The 17446-nt window shown below is 49.1% G+C and overlaps 1 protein-coding gene across 5 annotated transcripts in view; it reads left to right on the top strand.

Moving 5' to 3' along the window:
• The first annotated feature begins 3888 nt into the window (after window positions 1-3888).
• The window catches only part of IFT140 (intraflagellar transport 140), a 104988-nt gene continuing 91430 nt past the window's right edge, over window positions 3889-17446 (top strand). For 4 of the 5 annotated variants that reach the window (XM_075566437.1, XM_075566436.1, XM_075566438.1 and 1 more), the window contains exons 1-11: window positions 3889-4022; window positions 5567-5746; window positions 6664-6885; window positions 8799-8920; window positions 10421-10563; window positions 12068-12243; window positions 12567-12658; window positions 13408-13514; window positions 13721-13869; window positions 14693-14896; window positions 16778-16850. In XM_075566437.1, coding sequence (XP_075422552.1) covers window positions 5600-5746; window positions 6664-6885; window positions 8799-8920; window positions 10421-10563; window positions 12068-12243; window positions 12567-12658; window positions 13408-13514; window positions 13721-13869; window positions 14693-14896; window positions 16778-16850 — 1435 coding nt within the window. In that variant the 5' untranslated portion in view covers window positions 3889-4022; window positions 5567-5599. Of the gene's footprint in view, window positions 4023-5426; window positions 5447-5566; window positions 5747-6663; window positions 6886-8798; window positions 8921-10420; window positions 10564-12067; window positions 12244-12566; window positions 12659-13407; window positions 13515-13720; window positions 13870-14692; window positions 14897-16777; window positions 16851-17446 lie in introns of those variants that run through there. The other variant, XM_075566435.1, reaches the window with a different exon arrangement.

The following is a 17446-nucleotide window of genomic DNA, read 5'->3' as shown; positions in this document are numbered from 1 at the left end:
TGGCCCATTGTAAAGAGTGGGTTGTTCACAGAGGTGCGAGTGAAGCCTGTGATGGTCCAGGATACCATCCGGTACAATGCAAAGATGCGAGTGGCCTCAAAAGAACCCATCCCAGATGCAGTGGAAGTTCCTGCCCTCTCCCCGGGCCGAGTCCCCAATTGTCCAGCTCTGAGGACAAGGAATGTTCTCAAGCTGCTGAACTCCCCTTTGCTGCCCAACTCCAGGACATTATGGCGGTGTTAGGGCTGAATGCCACAGCAGAGATACAACTGGCAGCTATCCAGCTGACGGCCAAGGCAGTCCCAAGGCCCGAAAGTGGTCTCCGGCCAGCAGCCATAGTTCCCAGTCCAGCCCTCCTCCACATCTCCCAACAGATTAGCTAAATTTGATGAGACCAAGGAGGACATCGATGAGTATCTGAGGTTCTTCAAATACCAGTGTCACCTTCACCCATTCCCAGAGGAGAACTCGGTGAAATACCTCTCTCCCCAGTTGAGCATAAAAGTGGTGGAAGCTTACCGGGAGGTACACCTGCATGATGCAGATCTTCCTGGTGAGATATGCCATCACGCCACAGACTACTGAACACAGTTCCAGGCTTTGAATTGAGGCAACCAGGATACCCATGTGGAATGATGTCCCGGCATGGTCACAACATCAAGCACTTGGTTGCTGGGTGTGAGGTCACCACATACCATAGGCTACTGGACCTCATCTGAGTGTCATGGACCGAAAGGTGGTCACAATACAAGAGGGCAGCGGATCAACACCAGAGACCGAAATTCATGGTTGGAGATAAGGTCCGGCTCTCGACACGAAACTTACAACTGAAGATCCCCACCATTAAGTGGAGAACCCTTTTCCTGGATGCAGCCTCCCTCCTCCCAACCCTGTTCTAGTAAACAATGAGGAGTTTATTGTGGAGAAGATCCTGGACTCCAGACTACTTTGGGGAAACTCCAATATCTGGTCCAGTAGGTGGGCTACGGTCCGAGGAAAGGTCCTTCGAACCAGAAAATGTTGTCAATGCCCGACGATTAGTCAAGACTTTCCACCGGAGATACCCAGACAAACCTAAAAAGGCATAGTCTGGAGGCCGCTTTTTGAGAGGGGTGGCGTAGTGTCAGAGAAGTCCCTGATGGGAGTTGAACTTGGGTCCTTCCTGCTCCTATCTAACGGTTCTTCCTCGCTACCACCAGGACTGATGATCTGTGCTGTCTGAGTCTGAACACAGCTCACTACTGATCTTCATCATTTAATCACCTGCACCTGTCCCATGCCTCCAGACAGACCTATATAAACCTCCCCTTCTTGTTTCTCCTTACTTGTTTTTATACTGGTGCTTCCCGAATAGACTAGCACGTTTGTTGTTCCTGATACCGTTACCTGACCCCTGCTTGCCTCTCGATCACGCCTCTCGCTGCCTTCCCCAGACTTTGGTCTGTGACCTCGACTACGCCTCTAGCTGCCTGCCTCCGACCTCTCTGCCTGGGACCCCTACTGCGAATACCACCACCTGTCTCTGACCTCTGCCTGTGAGCCCGACTACAACATCACTGCTCTGCCTGTCCTGCCATTTCCAGCTGCTGGTATCCCCTCCACAGTTGCTGTAACACTTGATGTACACATTGGATTATATACTGGATATATTACCAAGTAATATAGTTTATTGCTACTATTCTTGTATCTGTGTCTCACCGTTTAGATATCTCCTTTTTTAAATCACATTTTTTTTAAAGCAAATTTTTTAGCTTTCAACCTATAATGTTAATTATTTAGTGTGTATTTTTGTCTGACATGAACCACATATTACTATGGCAAGGGATGACTTCATTAGATACTGTATTGAAGCAAGATGCGTGGTAAAGCAATTAAGCAATTTAGTATTCATAGATCAAGTGAGGTGTATATAAGGGGTGCCTAGTACGAATCCCTGAGGAAGCCACGTAACGTGGCGAAACGCGTAGGATTGATTTAATCAGTATATACATTTCATGGAAGGTTGCCATGCCGCCGTACACCGACTTTTGCCGACTCAGTATTGCTGCAGCCCAGGGGGAACCTCCTCGCACGACACACTGACGCGTCATCGAGGACGTTACTTCAGGTGCACGGAGAGGCAGAGAGGGCGCCATCCATGGCAGAGCACCCTGACTGTAGGATGCCACTGAGGGGAACCCCCGGGGACAAATACGTTGGCGCTATCGATTTTTTTTGGTTGGACACATCGGCTTCCACGTTGCCCTGCTCCCAGAGTCATCCCAAGGAAGGAAGAACAGGTCCTCCATGTTGGGTTAGATAAAGCAGCAGTCACTGTCTGCCAGGCTATTTTAAATACACTTATCATGTGCGTGTATTCTTTATTTTTATAAATTGCTTCAAATGTAAAAGATTTTATGCTATGTTGCGCCCCCTCTTATTTCTATTGAAGTATTCTCTCATTCCGCACCCCCCACTTTCCGCTCTCATCCTCCTCATCCCACATCCCCCTCCCATCCTTCCCACCCTCATCCCACATCCCCCTCTCATCCTCATCCCCCTCTCATCCTCATCCCCCCTCATCCCACATCCCCCTCTCATCATCATCCCACATCCCCCTCTCATCCCACATCCCCCTCTCATCCCACATCCCCCTCTTATCCCACAACCCCCTCTCTCCCCCCCCCCACATCCCCTTCTCTATCCACATCCCCTTCTCTATTCCCCCCCCACACCCCCTTTTCTATCCCCACCCCACATCCCCTTCTCTATCCCCCCCCACATCCCCTTCTCTATCCCCCCCCCACATCCCCTTCTCTATTCCCCCCCACACCCCCTTTTCTATCCCCCCCCCACATCCCCTTCTCTATCCCACCCCACATCCCCGTCTCTATCTTCCCCCCCACATCCCCTTCTCTATCCCCCACATCCCCTTCTCTATCCCCCCACATCCCCTTCTCTATCCTCCCCCCCACATCCCCTTCTCTATCCCCCCCATCCCCTTCTCTATCCCCCCATCCCCTTCTCTATCCCCCATCCCCTTCTCTATCCCCCCCCATCCCCTTCTCTATCCCCCCCATCCCCTTCTCTATCCCCCCACATCCCCTTCTCTATCCTCCCCCCCACATCCCCTTCTCTATCCCCCCCATCCCCTTCTCTATCCCCCCATCCCCTTCTCTATCCCCCATCCCCTTCTCTATCCCCCCCCATCCCCTTCTCTATCCCCCCCATCCCCTTCTCTATCCCCCCCACCCCCTCTCTATCCCCCCCATCACCTCTATCCCCCCCCCCACATCCCCTTCTCTATCCCCCCCATCCCCTTCTCTATCCCCCCCATCCCCTTCTCTATCCCCCCATCCCCTTCTCTATCCCCCCCATCCCTTCTCTATCTCCCCCCCCCTCCCCTTCTCTATCCCCCCTCCTTCTCTACCCCCCCCATCCCCTTCTCTATCTCCCCCCCCCATCCCCTTCTCTATCTCCCCCCCCATCCCCTTCTCTATCTCCCCCCCCTCCCCTTCTCTATCTCCCCCCCTCCCCTTCTCTATCCCCCCCCTTCTCTATCTCCCCCCCCTCCCCTTCTCTATCCCCCCCTTCTCTATCTCCCCCCCCTTCTCTATCCCCCCCTTCTCTATCCCCCTCTTCTCTATCTCCCCCCCCCCTTTTCTATCTCCCCCCCCCATCTCTATCTCCCCCCCCATCTCTATCTCCCCCCCCCCATCCCCTTCTCTATCTCCCCCCCCCCATCCCCTTCTCTATCTCCCCCCCCCATCCCCTTCTCTATCTCCCCCCCCCCCCCCCTTCTCTCGGCATTTTCCGTGAAATGGCCGAGTGCTCTTTAGCAGCGGTTTCGGCTATTTCCGGAAGCGCTCGGCTCTCCTGCCAGCGCTCGGCTGTATCCGCACAGGGGTTGGTAGATTGCTGACACGTGACGGCTCAGGGCGGCCGCCGGACCGTTGTCAGGGTTACGGGAAGCGAAGCGGCCTGGTCCAGGAGTTGGAGCCTAAAGGGAGGGACGGGACCGGCACCGAAGAGAAGGCAGGGGGGTAAGAGGAGGGGGGAGATGAGAGAGCTCACCGGTCAAGAGTGACATCTCTGAGAGGGTTAGGAAGCGTGACAGAGACACACAGACATCACATCCCCAGACATATCATACACACACGGACACACACATCCAGACATATCACACACACACATATCACATGCATAGAGACATCACTCACACACACATCCAGACATATCACACATACATAGAGACATCACACACACACCCAGACATATCACACACACATCACACATGCACAGAGACATCACACATACCACACACACAGATCCAGACATATCACACATACATAGAGACATCACACACACACACACACACACACACACACACACACACACACACACACACACACACACATATCACACATGCACAGACATCACACATATCATACACACACATCCAGACATATCACACATGCATGGAGACACACACACACACACATATCACAGACATCACACACACAGGCCTGTGAGGTCTCACTCACCGTGGGGCAGTGTCGGTCGTTGACTGGTGGCAGTATCAGTCATTACGTGTTAGTCTTACTTATTGAGAGGCTGTCTGAAATACTAAGCAGCACAGGCAATATCAAACTGGGATCTGGTCGCTCATCGAGCCGTATTCACTAAAGGGTGCTAAGCTTTAGCATGCTCTAACACCAATTATTTTTTAATGGGAGTTAGTTTGTGTAAAAGCTTAGCACCCTTTAGTGAATATGGTCCATTAGGAGACATTTTCACTCATCACTAGGAGGCTATCTCACTTATTAATTGGGAGGCTCTCTCACTCATAGAGATGTAATCTCACTCATTGGGAGGCCGCCTCACTTATTTCGATGTGATCTGGTTGTCTGGAAGGCAATCTCACTCATTGGGAGGTGGACTCCCTCTTTAGAGAGTTCGTTTGGATCATTGGCAGGTAATCTCACTCATTACAAGGCACTCACTAAATGGCAGTTGGGTCACACTGACTGTCAAATGGGCTCACTCACTGACATGTGATAATGCACTTATTGGGAGACAGGCTTACTCATTGGCAGGTTCACTCACTGACAGCATTGCACTCATTGGCAGGTTCACTCACTGACAGAGCGTCGCACTCATTGGCAGGTTCACTCACTGAAAGAGCATCGCACTCATTGACATGTTCACTCACTGACAGAGCATCGCACTCATTGGCAGATTCACTCACTGACAGAGCATCGCACTCATTGGCAGATTCACTCACTGACAGAGCATCGCACTCGTTGGCAGATTCACTCACTGACAGAGCATCGCACTCATTGGCAGGTTCATTCACGCATTGACAGGTGATTCAGCCTGGTGAGAAGTGGGTAACTCACAGTTTATTGTGTTAAAGTGAAGGAAAGTTGATGCTTTTGCACGTGACTGCTCCGTATATTGATTGGGGGTAAGTGTGATGTGAGTGCTGTATGATGTATTCGTGCCGTTTTGCTTCCTGTCATAGCCCTAATTTTTATAATTGTAAGTGAACCATAGTAATCCGTGCACTGTTGTGTCCATCACACAGGTCTTGGTCCCTCACAGAAGGAGCATCTTTGGGATGGCTGTGTACTTTGACCATCGAATTGAGGCACAGGATGCAGCAGCGTCTCCGTCCCTTATATCCTGGCACAGTCAACACCCACTGCTGGCCGTCGCTTCTACCGGTTCAACCTCTGGGGGTAGTGTGGATATCTACAGCGAACTGGTAGGATTTTATGTAGCTCTGCCAGTACTTTGTTGCATGCAGAGAAGGATAATACAGACAAGAACTATATTCAGAGTCAGAGATCCCAATCCCAGCTTCTTGTAACAAGTCACAGAGGACTCAAGCTAAATGCGCTCTCCAGTCATGTTAAGCCATATGGGGCCCTCTGCTTATGATTTTTTGACTGTCTTTGTTATTAAGAAGCAGTCTCTACAATTGACTGGGAGTCTCTCCCATTGGAAGGCAGACTCTCTCACTAACTAATTAGAGGCTTAATTGGAAGGCCATCTCTGTGACTGGAAGGCCGTCTCTGTGACTGGAAGGCCTTATTTGCATCCAGTCCCGCTGGATACTGTATGTAGCCACAGGGCCCTTCAAGCTTACAAGCATGGAACCAACATTACCTGTCCTCTGCCTCTTCCCGTTTCTATCACCAGTGTGATCTTAATATGCTGCTCAATATTTTGTTGAATATAAATATAAATGGAAGCCTATTGTCTGGTACGTTCTGGAAGACACTTCACCGTCCCATTTAAGTGAATAGGCCACATTTACTAAGCGGTGTTACTCCATAAGACACCTTACGGGCTGGGAGACACTTTGCACTGCATTCTTTTGACTAAGCTATAAAGGGCCATATTTATTAAGCCGGGCCCTAAGGATGTCTTGCACACTGCTTAGTAAATATGGTCCTTAATGTTTAGCATTTTTTCCCAAGCCCCCGCTCACCCTTAAGATGTCCAGTTTATGCATAAGCCGAAGCTTCCCTTTTAGTGTAGTTTCAGCTAATGCTGCATGCAGTAAATCCATTTCCCATCCTCTTCAGAGGAGCATCCTCCGTTCTTTGTAATGTTGATCCAATTTCCCTTCCCATTTATCATATCGTTCCACGAGCTCCTTTGTTGCATCCTGTGCAGGGAGAACATGTGAACGGCACCCACATAGAGCGATCCTACCAGCCCACGATACTCAGCTGGCACCCGACAAGACGCATCTTGGCGGTGGGCTGGGCCACCGGTGAGGTGGTGGTGTTTAATGAACAGGACAAAGAGCAGCATACCATGCCCAGAATGCACGGCGGCGAGATCACAGTGCTGGAGTGGAGCAGCAACAATAACCGCCTCGTCTCCGGAGACTTTGTAAGTAGCAGGGTTATTTGCTAACCGTTTATTGTGATGGATTTCCACCTTAACATAAAACAAAAAAGAATATACTGCAGTACGTATTTCAATCTGAATCTCAGCAGCCCTTCTATCCCCTGCACCCAATTTTCCAACGCTATCTGTCCATGAATGAAATGTATGTGAATTGACTGTATAACCTCTGTTCTTTTAATGTAACCATGTATTGTTATAACTCTGTGCCCAGGACATACTTGAAAACTCTCAATGTATTACTTCCTGGTAAAACATTTTTATAAATATTAAAGCAGCAATCCTCTCTACTCACCATAAAAAAAAATAAACATCATCTTTCTTTTTTTTTCAATTCTGAACCCAGTTGCCGAAAATGTGCCTCTCGGGGAGATAAAAATGGCCGCCGCCATTCACGCACATTAAGGCAACAGCGGTTGCCATGGTAACAGCTAATGCCAGTGAAATGATAAATGGGAAAACTCAGCAAAATTAAGGACATTTAGCACAACATGAACTATCAAGGCCTGTTCTAACTTAATTTGTGTTTTTGATTGCTGCTTTAAGATCTGGTATCACCTTGCAATCACCTCAATGCCCTGTTGAAGTATTATGGCCCTTATCTTGATTCCAGAAAGACGGACCCCAGTGCGACGCAACACTATTATACAGCTGGGCCCCGTTAGCCTCTAGTCAATATGGGCACCGTTGGGGCAGACTGTGTTTCTTTGTTGGTTTATGGGACTTTTAGAAATTAGGGATTTTGTAGGACCTTTTCGATAGGTCTTTAATGGCGTTCTGCATTAGTGTGTCGTGATAATACACTGCTATACTGTGCTTCTGTGTGGCAGACAAAGAGTAACGCAGAGCCATAGGAGTTAACACATTGTGCATTTACTATAATGGAAGTCCAATATTGTAAAGCTTTTGGGGTTTGGTGAACAGACCCCATTGAATCGAGCAGATCAGCTCAAAAGCCCTCTCTCGCCCTCTCTCTCTCACTCGCCCTCTCTCTCTCACTCGCCCTCTCTCTCTCACTCGCCCTCTCTCTCTCACTCGCCCTCTCTCTCTCACTCGCCCTCTCTCTCTCACTCGCCCTCTCTCACTCGCCCTCTCTCACTCGCCCTCTCTCACTCGCCCTCTCTCACTCGCCCTCTCTCTCTTACACCCACTCTCTCTCTCACACCCTCTCTCTCTTACACCCTCTCTCTCTCTCACCCACTCTCTCTCTCACCCACTCTCTCTCTCACCCACTCTCTCTCTCACCCACTCTCTCTCTCACCCACTCTCTCTCTCACCCACTCTCTCTCACCCACTCTCTCTCTCTCTCACCCACTCTCTCTCTCTCTCACCCACTCTCTCTCACCCACTCTCTCTCTCTCTCACCCACTCTCTCTCTCTCTCACCCACTCTCTCACCCACTCTCTCTCTCACCCACTCTCTCCCTCACCCACTCTCTCTCTCACCCACTCTCTCTCTCTCTCCCTCACCCACTCTCTCTCTCACCCACTCTCTCTCTCTCCCTCACCCACTCTCTCTCTCACCCACTCTCTCTCTCTCCCTCACCCACTCTCTCTCAGCCACTCTCTCTCTCAGCCACTCTCTCTCTCACCCACTCTCACTCTCTCTCTTTCTCACCCACTCTCTCACCCACCCACTCTCTTCCTCTCACCCACCCACTCTCTTCCTCTCACCCACCCACTCTCTTTCTCTCACCCACCCACTCTCTCTCACTCATCCACCCACTCTCTCTCACTCACCCACTAATGCTTTTCTCAGGCTTTTCTCTCTCACTCTCTCTCACGCTTTTTGCGGGAGTAAATCTCATGTTATCTGTGCTGACGCACATTATTCATGCTAACACTGCTTGGTGAATCTGGGCTTTGGTGTCTTTATAAAGTCTTCCTGTTCTCTCCCAGCTCGGGGTGTTGGCCGTGTTGAGGTTGGACCAACGGGGACGTGTTCAAGGGAATCCCCTGCTGATGCACGAATATCACAAACATTTGACCCACTGCCTCTTCAAGCCGTTACCCCCTGGAGAGTAAGTTCCACGAATATGTGGGCACTACAAAATGTGTGTGTGTGTTTGTGTGTGTGTGTGTGTGTGTGTGTGTGTGTGTGTATATATAGCTACTATATATTTCTGAAAGCATTGTATGTATGTGTGCTTCACTGTGTTCCCTGTCCCTAGCGGCAATCTCATTGGTCCCTTGGCCCGCCCACCCCCGCACACCTCTCATTGGCCTCACACACTCACACCACTGCTTCAGGCCCCCTTGGCCCGCCCCCCACACCTCTCATTGGCCTCACACACTCACACCACTGTTTCAAGGCCCCCTGGCCCGCCCCCGCACACCTCACCACTGCCTCACTCTCCCAGCCCTCACTGAGCTTCGCACCTCTCACCTCACTAAACCCTCACCGGCTGCTACCACCAAAAGGAATCAGGTACAGACTCTCTATATATATTGTGTAAGCTAAATATACCGTTTGCACACTCAACAAACACTCCGGTGGCCCACAAACCCCCTCACCCACCCTCACCCCCCCATCACCCACCCTCAACCGCAGCTTACTTTCCCCCTCGCCGCGCCTTCCACCCTCAGCTCCACACTTAAAATTTATGCGGGAGGAGCGGGCCATGAGGCACCGCCTCCTGTCCCCCACATGCCGGCATGGCGCTAAGAGGAGAGTGTGCGCGCTTATGAGCGCGGTCCCGCGCGGCTTCACTGTTCTCCTCCACACACCGCGGGACCGGGGGGAGGGGGGAACATCCGCTGCCGACCGGGGTGACCTGGCTGAAGGCCACGCGTGCCGCAGGGAACATTTACTGGACCGGGGGGGGGGGGGTGCACCCACAGTCACTGGCAGCCCAGTCTCACCCCCCCCACCACCAACCCAGTCTCTCCCCCCCCACCCAGTCTCTCCCCACCCACCCCCCTACCCACTCTCTCCCCACCCACCCTCTCCCCCCCCCCACCCAGTCTCTCCCCCCCACCCAGTCTCTCCCCCCCCACCCACCCAGTCTCTCACCCACCCAGTCTCTCACCCACCCAGTCTCTCACCCACCCTATCACCCACCCACCCAGTCTCTCACCCACCCAGTCTCTCACCCACCCACCCAGTCTCTCACCAAAGTCTCTCAACCCTCTCACCCAACCTCCCACCCACCCAGTCTCTCACCCACCCACCATGTCTCTCACCCAAACCCTGTCTCTCATGTCTCTCATCCAAACCCTGTCTCACCCAAAAACCCACCCTGACTCTCACCCACCCAGTCTCTCACCCACCCACCCTGTCTCTCAAGAGGGGGAAGTTTGTTTGCCTCACGACTCTGCTCCCGGTCTCTCTGCCTTGTGAAGGCTGTTGGAGATTCTTATGACGGATGGGGGTCTATATGAGTTTGGTGGGAGTGTATCTGAGGGGCGTGGGGGTGCAATAGACGCATCTGTACCTATTTGAATCTGGGAAATGTTGGAGGGTACGTATTAAGCCGCCTCCGCCTCTTCTCACCACCCGCTCTTCTGCCCTTCTCTCACAGAGACCTGGCACAGCTGGCCAAGGCAGCCGTGAGCGGTGACGAGAAAGCCCTGGACATGTTCAACTGGAAGAAATCGGGGAATGGAACCACCATGAAATCCGGGTCCCAGCAGGAGGTCTCCTTCTTCCTTAGTGCAGCAGATGGTGAGGAGACGAGCTCAGCTTGGCGGGAGTGTGTAAGGGGTGCTGGTGCAAGCCACAAAGAACATGCTTACACACAGGGGCAGAGGGCCATTCGGAGGAGGCCTTTCAATGTTAAAAGTGTGGCAGCAATATACTTAATGGGTTAAAGCGGGGTGATTGGCAGCATGCTGGAATAAGGTTTTGCAAATAATCTGATTAAAGGTGCAGTCCCACCTAGCACGAACGTGAACCTAAAGGCAGGGGCACGTTGAATACTGCAGGTTAAATGCAGCGTACTGACTCTATTTAAAATGAAAAAAAAATCAGACAAGATATGTGTTTTTGAATCTGTAGTTAAACTTTTAACATATCCATGGTACAGAAGGGATTTGGAAGGTTTTACAATCTGCGCAATATTTTTTTTTAGTGATAATGTTTATCAGCCCTCAGATTTAGAGATCAATTTCTGCTTGCGTCTTTGTTTGACGAATGACAACATTAGAATGACTTTGCAAAGAGATTAGGATAAGGAGAGATGTCCGTCTCCAAGGACTGAAATCCGTGCGTATGGGGAGTTTTAACATACCCAGAAATATCGTCATTTTAATGTGTGGAAACTGTGAATAACAACACAAGTCTGAGGATATGTTTTGCAGAATGACAGATAAGTTTATTTGCTTTGTGCGGTGCACACGCAGAGGAGGGTTTCAAAATAAAACTCTCCCAAAGACATGGTAGCATACAGGCCTTATTTATACACAAAATACTAAACCCACGCCCCCTCTACAAGGTTGCGTGTCGTCACTACGTAAGCGTAAAAGGTAAACAAACTATGCACACGAACACATCGAGTTAATAATATTATTATGGGATGCCTAAATGAAATGAAATGACTCAGCTAATATTCCTTATACAAGCCGGTGACTTTTACTCTACATACAGAACACATTGAGCCCCCCCCACCCCTTCGGAATGAGACACTGTGCCTATCAGTCTGGTATTTTCATAACATTGGCACTGTGCTCTTCTTCTCAAGGTTTTGTCAGTTAGCTGCTTGGTTTATTCTCACTTGAAAGTTGAAAGCAAAAACCTCATTCAAAAACGTCCATCTCATAACCCGTTCACTCAGACAAACCCTAAGATGGATGCTGACTTAAAATGGTTGCTTAGATCCCAGTGCTGTTATGTCAGACCCCCCCCTTACGTCATATTCTCACTTTGTCAAATGGAAGAGTGCTGGTTTTTATCAGGGAGACTGAACTGAAGTCTGAGATGCTAAAAATCAACGACACTGTCTCTATATCAGTGAGATTCAGAGGAAAGCAGTGAGAGTCGACGGGTCGAGCATACGTGTGCTTGAATAAGTAGATCTGGCGAAAAGCAAATCATATGCATTTTTCCTCACGCTACAAATCCATAAAATAGTCACTCTAGGGGTGGTTGAATCTTGCTGAGGAAGCCATTTGCCACGATAACCCGCCGCGTGGGATAGTCCCTTTTTAAATAGCCGTGTTGTTTATCGCAGGCTCCGTCTACTGGGTGAATGAGCAGGGAAAGAGCAGCCAGGTGGTGAGCATGGACAGCCCAGTGCGGACGCTGCTCTTCATCGAGAAGACCACGGTTCTAGTGGTGATCACCGAGAACCTGCTGCTGTCCCAGTTTTCCATCAACCCAGGCGGAGAGGCAGAGGAGATCATGAAGGTGAGGAGCAGGGGCAGGCACACCTCAAATTACTGGGGTATCATGAGGAGGGTCATCCAGCAAAAAGTAACTTAAAGCAGCAATCTACCTTATTCTTCCAGTTTTGTTTTCCCAGCCTAATCTGAACTGGGCTGGAGTTCTGGGTTTAATGGCAATATGAAGAACTCTTACATTCTGGTTGTGATACCATTTAGTGGACTGACGTGAGAGCTCTCCATATTGCCGTTCAGCTCAGAACTCCTCCCTTTCCCTGAGGAATGGGTGCAATGATACATGCAAGATATGGTTGCAGCTGATTGGTGGAACTGCTTCTGTCTGGGCAGGTGAAGCTGAGCGGTAAGATTGGTCAGTCTGCCGACATCCTTTGGGTGGACCACAGCCTGCTGATTACAGCAAACGGGGAAACGGTTATAAGGTAAAAGTTGAAGACATCTCGTACTTTCTATATATCACTGTATTTGTATTTCTCTGCTGTGTACAGTCGGTGTATGCTAACAGCACTATTATATGCAGCATATAGATGCAGAAGACATCTCTGCTTTTCCTGGGACATTCCAAACCTGCCCCGTCCCCCGTTCTTCAGCTGGTGTTTTATTGGGCAGCTGTAAAGGGAAACGCAGGTTTGTTACTGTTTCAGGAAAAACTGAAGGCACAGCAATTGCTTTGTATGTATCTGCATGTCTTCCGCAGGGCCACAGACCGGCTTCATTCAACCCATTGTCACATGTCACACAGCGGTTAAGCTGCAGACAAGGATTCTGGGTAGTGGCCTGCAAATGAGCACCCTAGACATGTCCTCTGTAGTTTTCTACCTTTTACACTGATTTCAAGCAATCTAGTAGCCTACCCTCCAACTGCATATGGTTAGTGGGTACATTCCATGTGTTGGGTCCTGTAAAGTCCGCTGTATCTATTAAATAGAACGGTTTGTGTGTGTGGTAAGATGCATACTGTGCGGGAGGAATTGCTTGCAAGTAATGCACCTCCATCCAGCACGAGCGGAAGGAACGACAGTGGGACTTATTTCTATGTGCAGAATGTGTAGCAGCCGATGACATTATTACTTGGACCTGACCGCCGTGTCCCCATGGTGTGAATTAAGGACAGAACTATACACAGCTATTTGTACCCAGCGCTAGAACCCAACACAATGTTTCTTTCTAGGTTTTGGGATCTGGAACGGAATGACAATTATGTGCTTTATCTGGACGAGCAGATTGGTTTTGAAGCTGGGGAGATGATGAACTGTATTTCGTACTGCAGCGCTACAGGTAACTTCATTCCCAACAACCTCAGGTGAGTTTGGGCTGTTTGTTACTAAGCATTATTAAAGCTCGGCTAACACGGTACCGATACCTCTACATATATATCCCTATCTCTATCTATCTCGCTTAAAGTTTCCTGACAGGGCATTATTGGCTTTCATTGAGGATCAGCCATCACGGTGTCTAACATACTATTGTGTTACCTGCCGCAGGTATCCTGGCAGCTGGAACCAACAAGGGCCGGGTGGCCATGTGGAATAAAGCGCCCGCCACTGGGCAAAAGTCCGGGAGGGCAGACAGAAAGGACAGCTGGAAGCTTCAGACGCCAACAGAACTGGATGGGAACATCACTCAGATAAAGGTGAGGATGCGCGTGGCAGAAGGGAAGATGGAGCCTGGAATGATAATTTAAACGGAAAAGTCAGGTCCAGACTGAAGGAGTAGCTCAGTGGTAAACTGCCTGCCTTTGAAGTGGGTTAGCAATGCTCAAATCCCGCAAAGCTTGGAGGGTCGCTCAGCACCACTGATATACAGTTGCACAATACGAATAGAAATGGTGCATGCAGGTATGAGGATCTCCCTAAATCCTCAGAGTACCCAACGGAGAAAGTACCCGCAGCACTCCCTGCCACACAGTAATGCAGTAACAGAAACGTCCTAGTGTTACATGGTGCAAGAATACCCAATAATTATACATACAGAGTAATAACATAACAGTATAAACAACAATGAATACAGTAATATAGTAAAAAGAAAGGAAGAGGGTGATTAGTATGGTCATTTATGTATATTGTGTATTTAAAGCACAACTCCATATCATACTGGGTTATTCCAATAGTATTCCGTATTTCATTTGGGGTCCGCCCTGTGCAATAGATGGAACAGATTTAGCGGGTGCACCATTGCATCTCTGTCCATAACGTAACGTTTCATTCCCATCTATTCTCATCCCACCCCCCACCCCCACCCTGCCCCAGACCATCTAATGTATCAGTTCAACATATAACCGTTACTATAACCGATCACAGTCCAGTGGTTTTCTTGTGGACTCCTCACCACACGCACCGTATGGATGGAGGCTTAGCTGGGACACATGCGTTGGGCTGAGATCCCTTGGGGAGAATAGATCCTCTCCACTGTAACTCCCACCATAACCCGTGCCTTTGATTTCTGTCTGGGGGCAGTGGGGCTCCTCCAAGAACCTCTTGGCGGTCAACAACCTCCGTTCCGTGCTGATCCTCAGTGAGCAGGTCATGTCCTCTCACTTCCACCAGCAAGTTGCAGCCACGCAGGTGACGCCCACTCAGCTCAACCTGACCTACTTCAGCACAGGGACCCAACACAGCCTGCGCACTGAGATATACATCAAGGGGGTCTTCGTCACAAAGGTAAGCAGCACCCGCATTACAGATCCCTTACACACACAGTAATGATGTCTCTGGTGGGAGTCTTGGAACTTGGGATATCTCACATTGTAGTTGTTCTCACGTTAAAGGAGCAGTCTGTCCTTGGTCCCCCTCCTCCCCCCACCATTTTTTTTTTACCCATCTTAAAAATGAGCTCATTGTGATGCCATTTAAACCAGATTGCAGACCTTATTTTTATTTGACTTTGTTTCTGAGCTGTTGTTGATTTTGGACTTTTCATAAAAGTCCCAAAACCTGGAGTATGACGCCCGCATGGCAGCTCCTGACGCTTGTTTTCATGTGCTCCTCCCGCAGCGGGAGCTCTTTTCCATGGAGAATACAATATGTCTTATCAGAGAAGCTGTCTTATCCTGAGCTCCTCTGATAAGGCTCGTTGAAGTCCCTTATGTCACTCCTTGAGTGGATTTAGAAGTCCTTGTAATTTATGTTTTGGCCTAATTTCTCAGGAATAAAACCCACACAAAAAAGTCAGTGTGGAGTAAAAACTAGAGAGACAAAGGGACACCCTATTGCAGCAGCGGTACCACAGCCGGTTCAGCCGCAGCAGGGCACACGACATTTAGGGGTCCATCCACGCCGTTCCAGTACTTATTTTAGCAACCAGTTCTGTAGGGTCCATTCTTCGTTCACGCCACCCCCCAGGTTCTATCTGTGGAGCGGCGTCTGTCTGTGCCCAGCCGGAGGGGATCTGCCCCTGTGGTCCTAACACAGAAGTGGGGCCCGATTTCTGCAGTCAGCCACCTGGCTGGGTCCCCTCCGCCGACAGGTAAGGCCTCGCTCCTCAGGCAGGGCCCTGGGGGATGGGAAGGGGCCTGTGCATACAGTTGCACTGGGGACCACAAATCACCTGTTCCTCCCCGGCCCTATTGTACAGTACGGGGATACAATCCTTAAACAATAAATGTGATGGGTGTGGGGGGCAGCGCCTTTAAACCCCACAAAGTAGATGCCGTTTTAAAGCGACAATCACCCATGAAGCGTATATGCGTTTTACTCCTATAATCGTGCGGTCTCGCCTCATGAGAACGTGCTCCTCCTTTTCTTTGTTAATACTTTTCTAATGTTACAAAATATGATTTTCCTAATCTGTAGCTTGTGAGGTTTCCATGGTAAACTGCAATAAGCTCTGGGGGAGAACTTCATATTAACACCCGGACATATAAAGCTGCAGACCAAGCAATATCCTACATGTGGGTTTTTGTTTTGTAATAAATCTGTTCTATACTAAGAGAAAATACTTGTAGCTTTTTTTTTTTTTAATCAACCCTTATTAAATTTTTAATGTATTATAATGTAACAAGCATTTTTGTTTCTATAGCAACCGTTTACAAAGTCACTTCCTCTTCTGGAACAGGCTCTGGCGCACCGCTGCCCTCTCTCTAGCAGTGCACCAATTGTATCTGGTGACATCAACTTTGCATCTTTCGTCCTCTTTTGTTGCGCTGACAGCCATTTAGTGAACCCCCGAGCCAAATCTTCGCCAATCGATCGGCAACTTAGCTAATTACTTATCATTGTGTGGATTGTATTACTGCACATATTGAAGAGGGGGGGGGGGATAAATGGCAGCTTGGACTGCTGCTTTAATATTTCAAACGCTTTGTAAAACCTGAGCGAAGTTATCGTATTTAAAAAATAAAAACGGCTCTGGAGAGGGCAAGAGGAGATCTCTGAAAGTAAAACACATACAGTGCAGAAGCAGGCAATCAGCGGGACTGCAGCTTTAATACATGGTTCTCTGTCATTCAGTGTAAGATGTCCTCTTATTACAGAATAGCACGGGGACAGTAGTTACCTGGTAACTTATAGTGCTGTGATTATGTTGTCCTGTGTTACCTGCAGGATGCAGTTGCTGTGTGGACTGGGAAGCAAGTGGTGGTGTATGAGCTAGCAGGACCAGCGCTGAGAAATTCAGGTAACCCGTTTTCCTGGTCCCCACCGTAAGCTCGGCTCTTCCTGCTCTGTGTGGCCTTTGAAAGCATTAACTTCAAATATGTGAATGATATAAAACCCTTTCGCTGGCAGAGGGGCCTGCAACATATTGCAGAACGAATCAGCAGTTGTGACCTATGAGCTCACTGTTTCTGATTGCAATCTTTATTATCTACATTTCATTTTTTCCCTTATGAAATATCATTAGATGCTATGACACTGGGGTTTTGTGTTTGCCTTCCTCTGGATCAATATACTGTAAGTACGGATATAGGATTAAAGTATCTGTCATCTAAATTTAGCATAGGTTGAACTTGATGGACCTATGTCTTATTCCAAACTCATCTACTATGTAACCATGTAACTTAAGCGTCAGTACTAAGGACTCGGGGCCATCCCTTAACGATGGAGGAAAGGAGATTTCACCAGCAACAAAGGAAAGGGTTCTTTATAGCAAGGGCAGTTACAATGTGGGATTCATTACCTATGGAGACTGTGATGGCAGATACAATAGATTTGTTCAAATAATGGTTGGACATCTTTTTAGAAAGGAAAGGTATACAGGGATATACCAAATAA

This window comes from Ascaphus truei, chromosome 11, assembly GCF_040206685.1.
Source record: "Ascaphus truei isolate aAscTru1 chromosome 11, aAscTru1.hap1, whole genome shotgun sequence".
NCBI lineage: Eukaryota > Metazoa > Chordata > Amphibia > Anura > Ascaphidae > Ascaphus > Ascaphus truei.
Note: the sequence above shows the minus strand (reverse complement) of the source record. Positions and strands in the feature narration are given on the sequence as shown.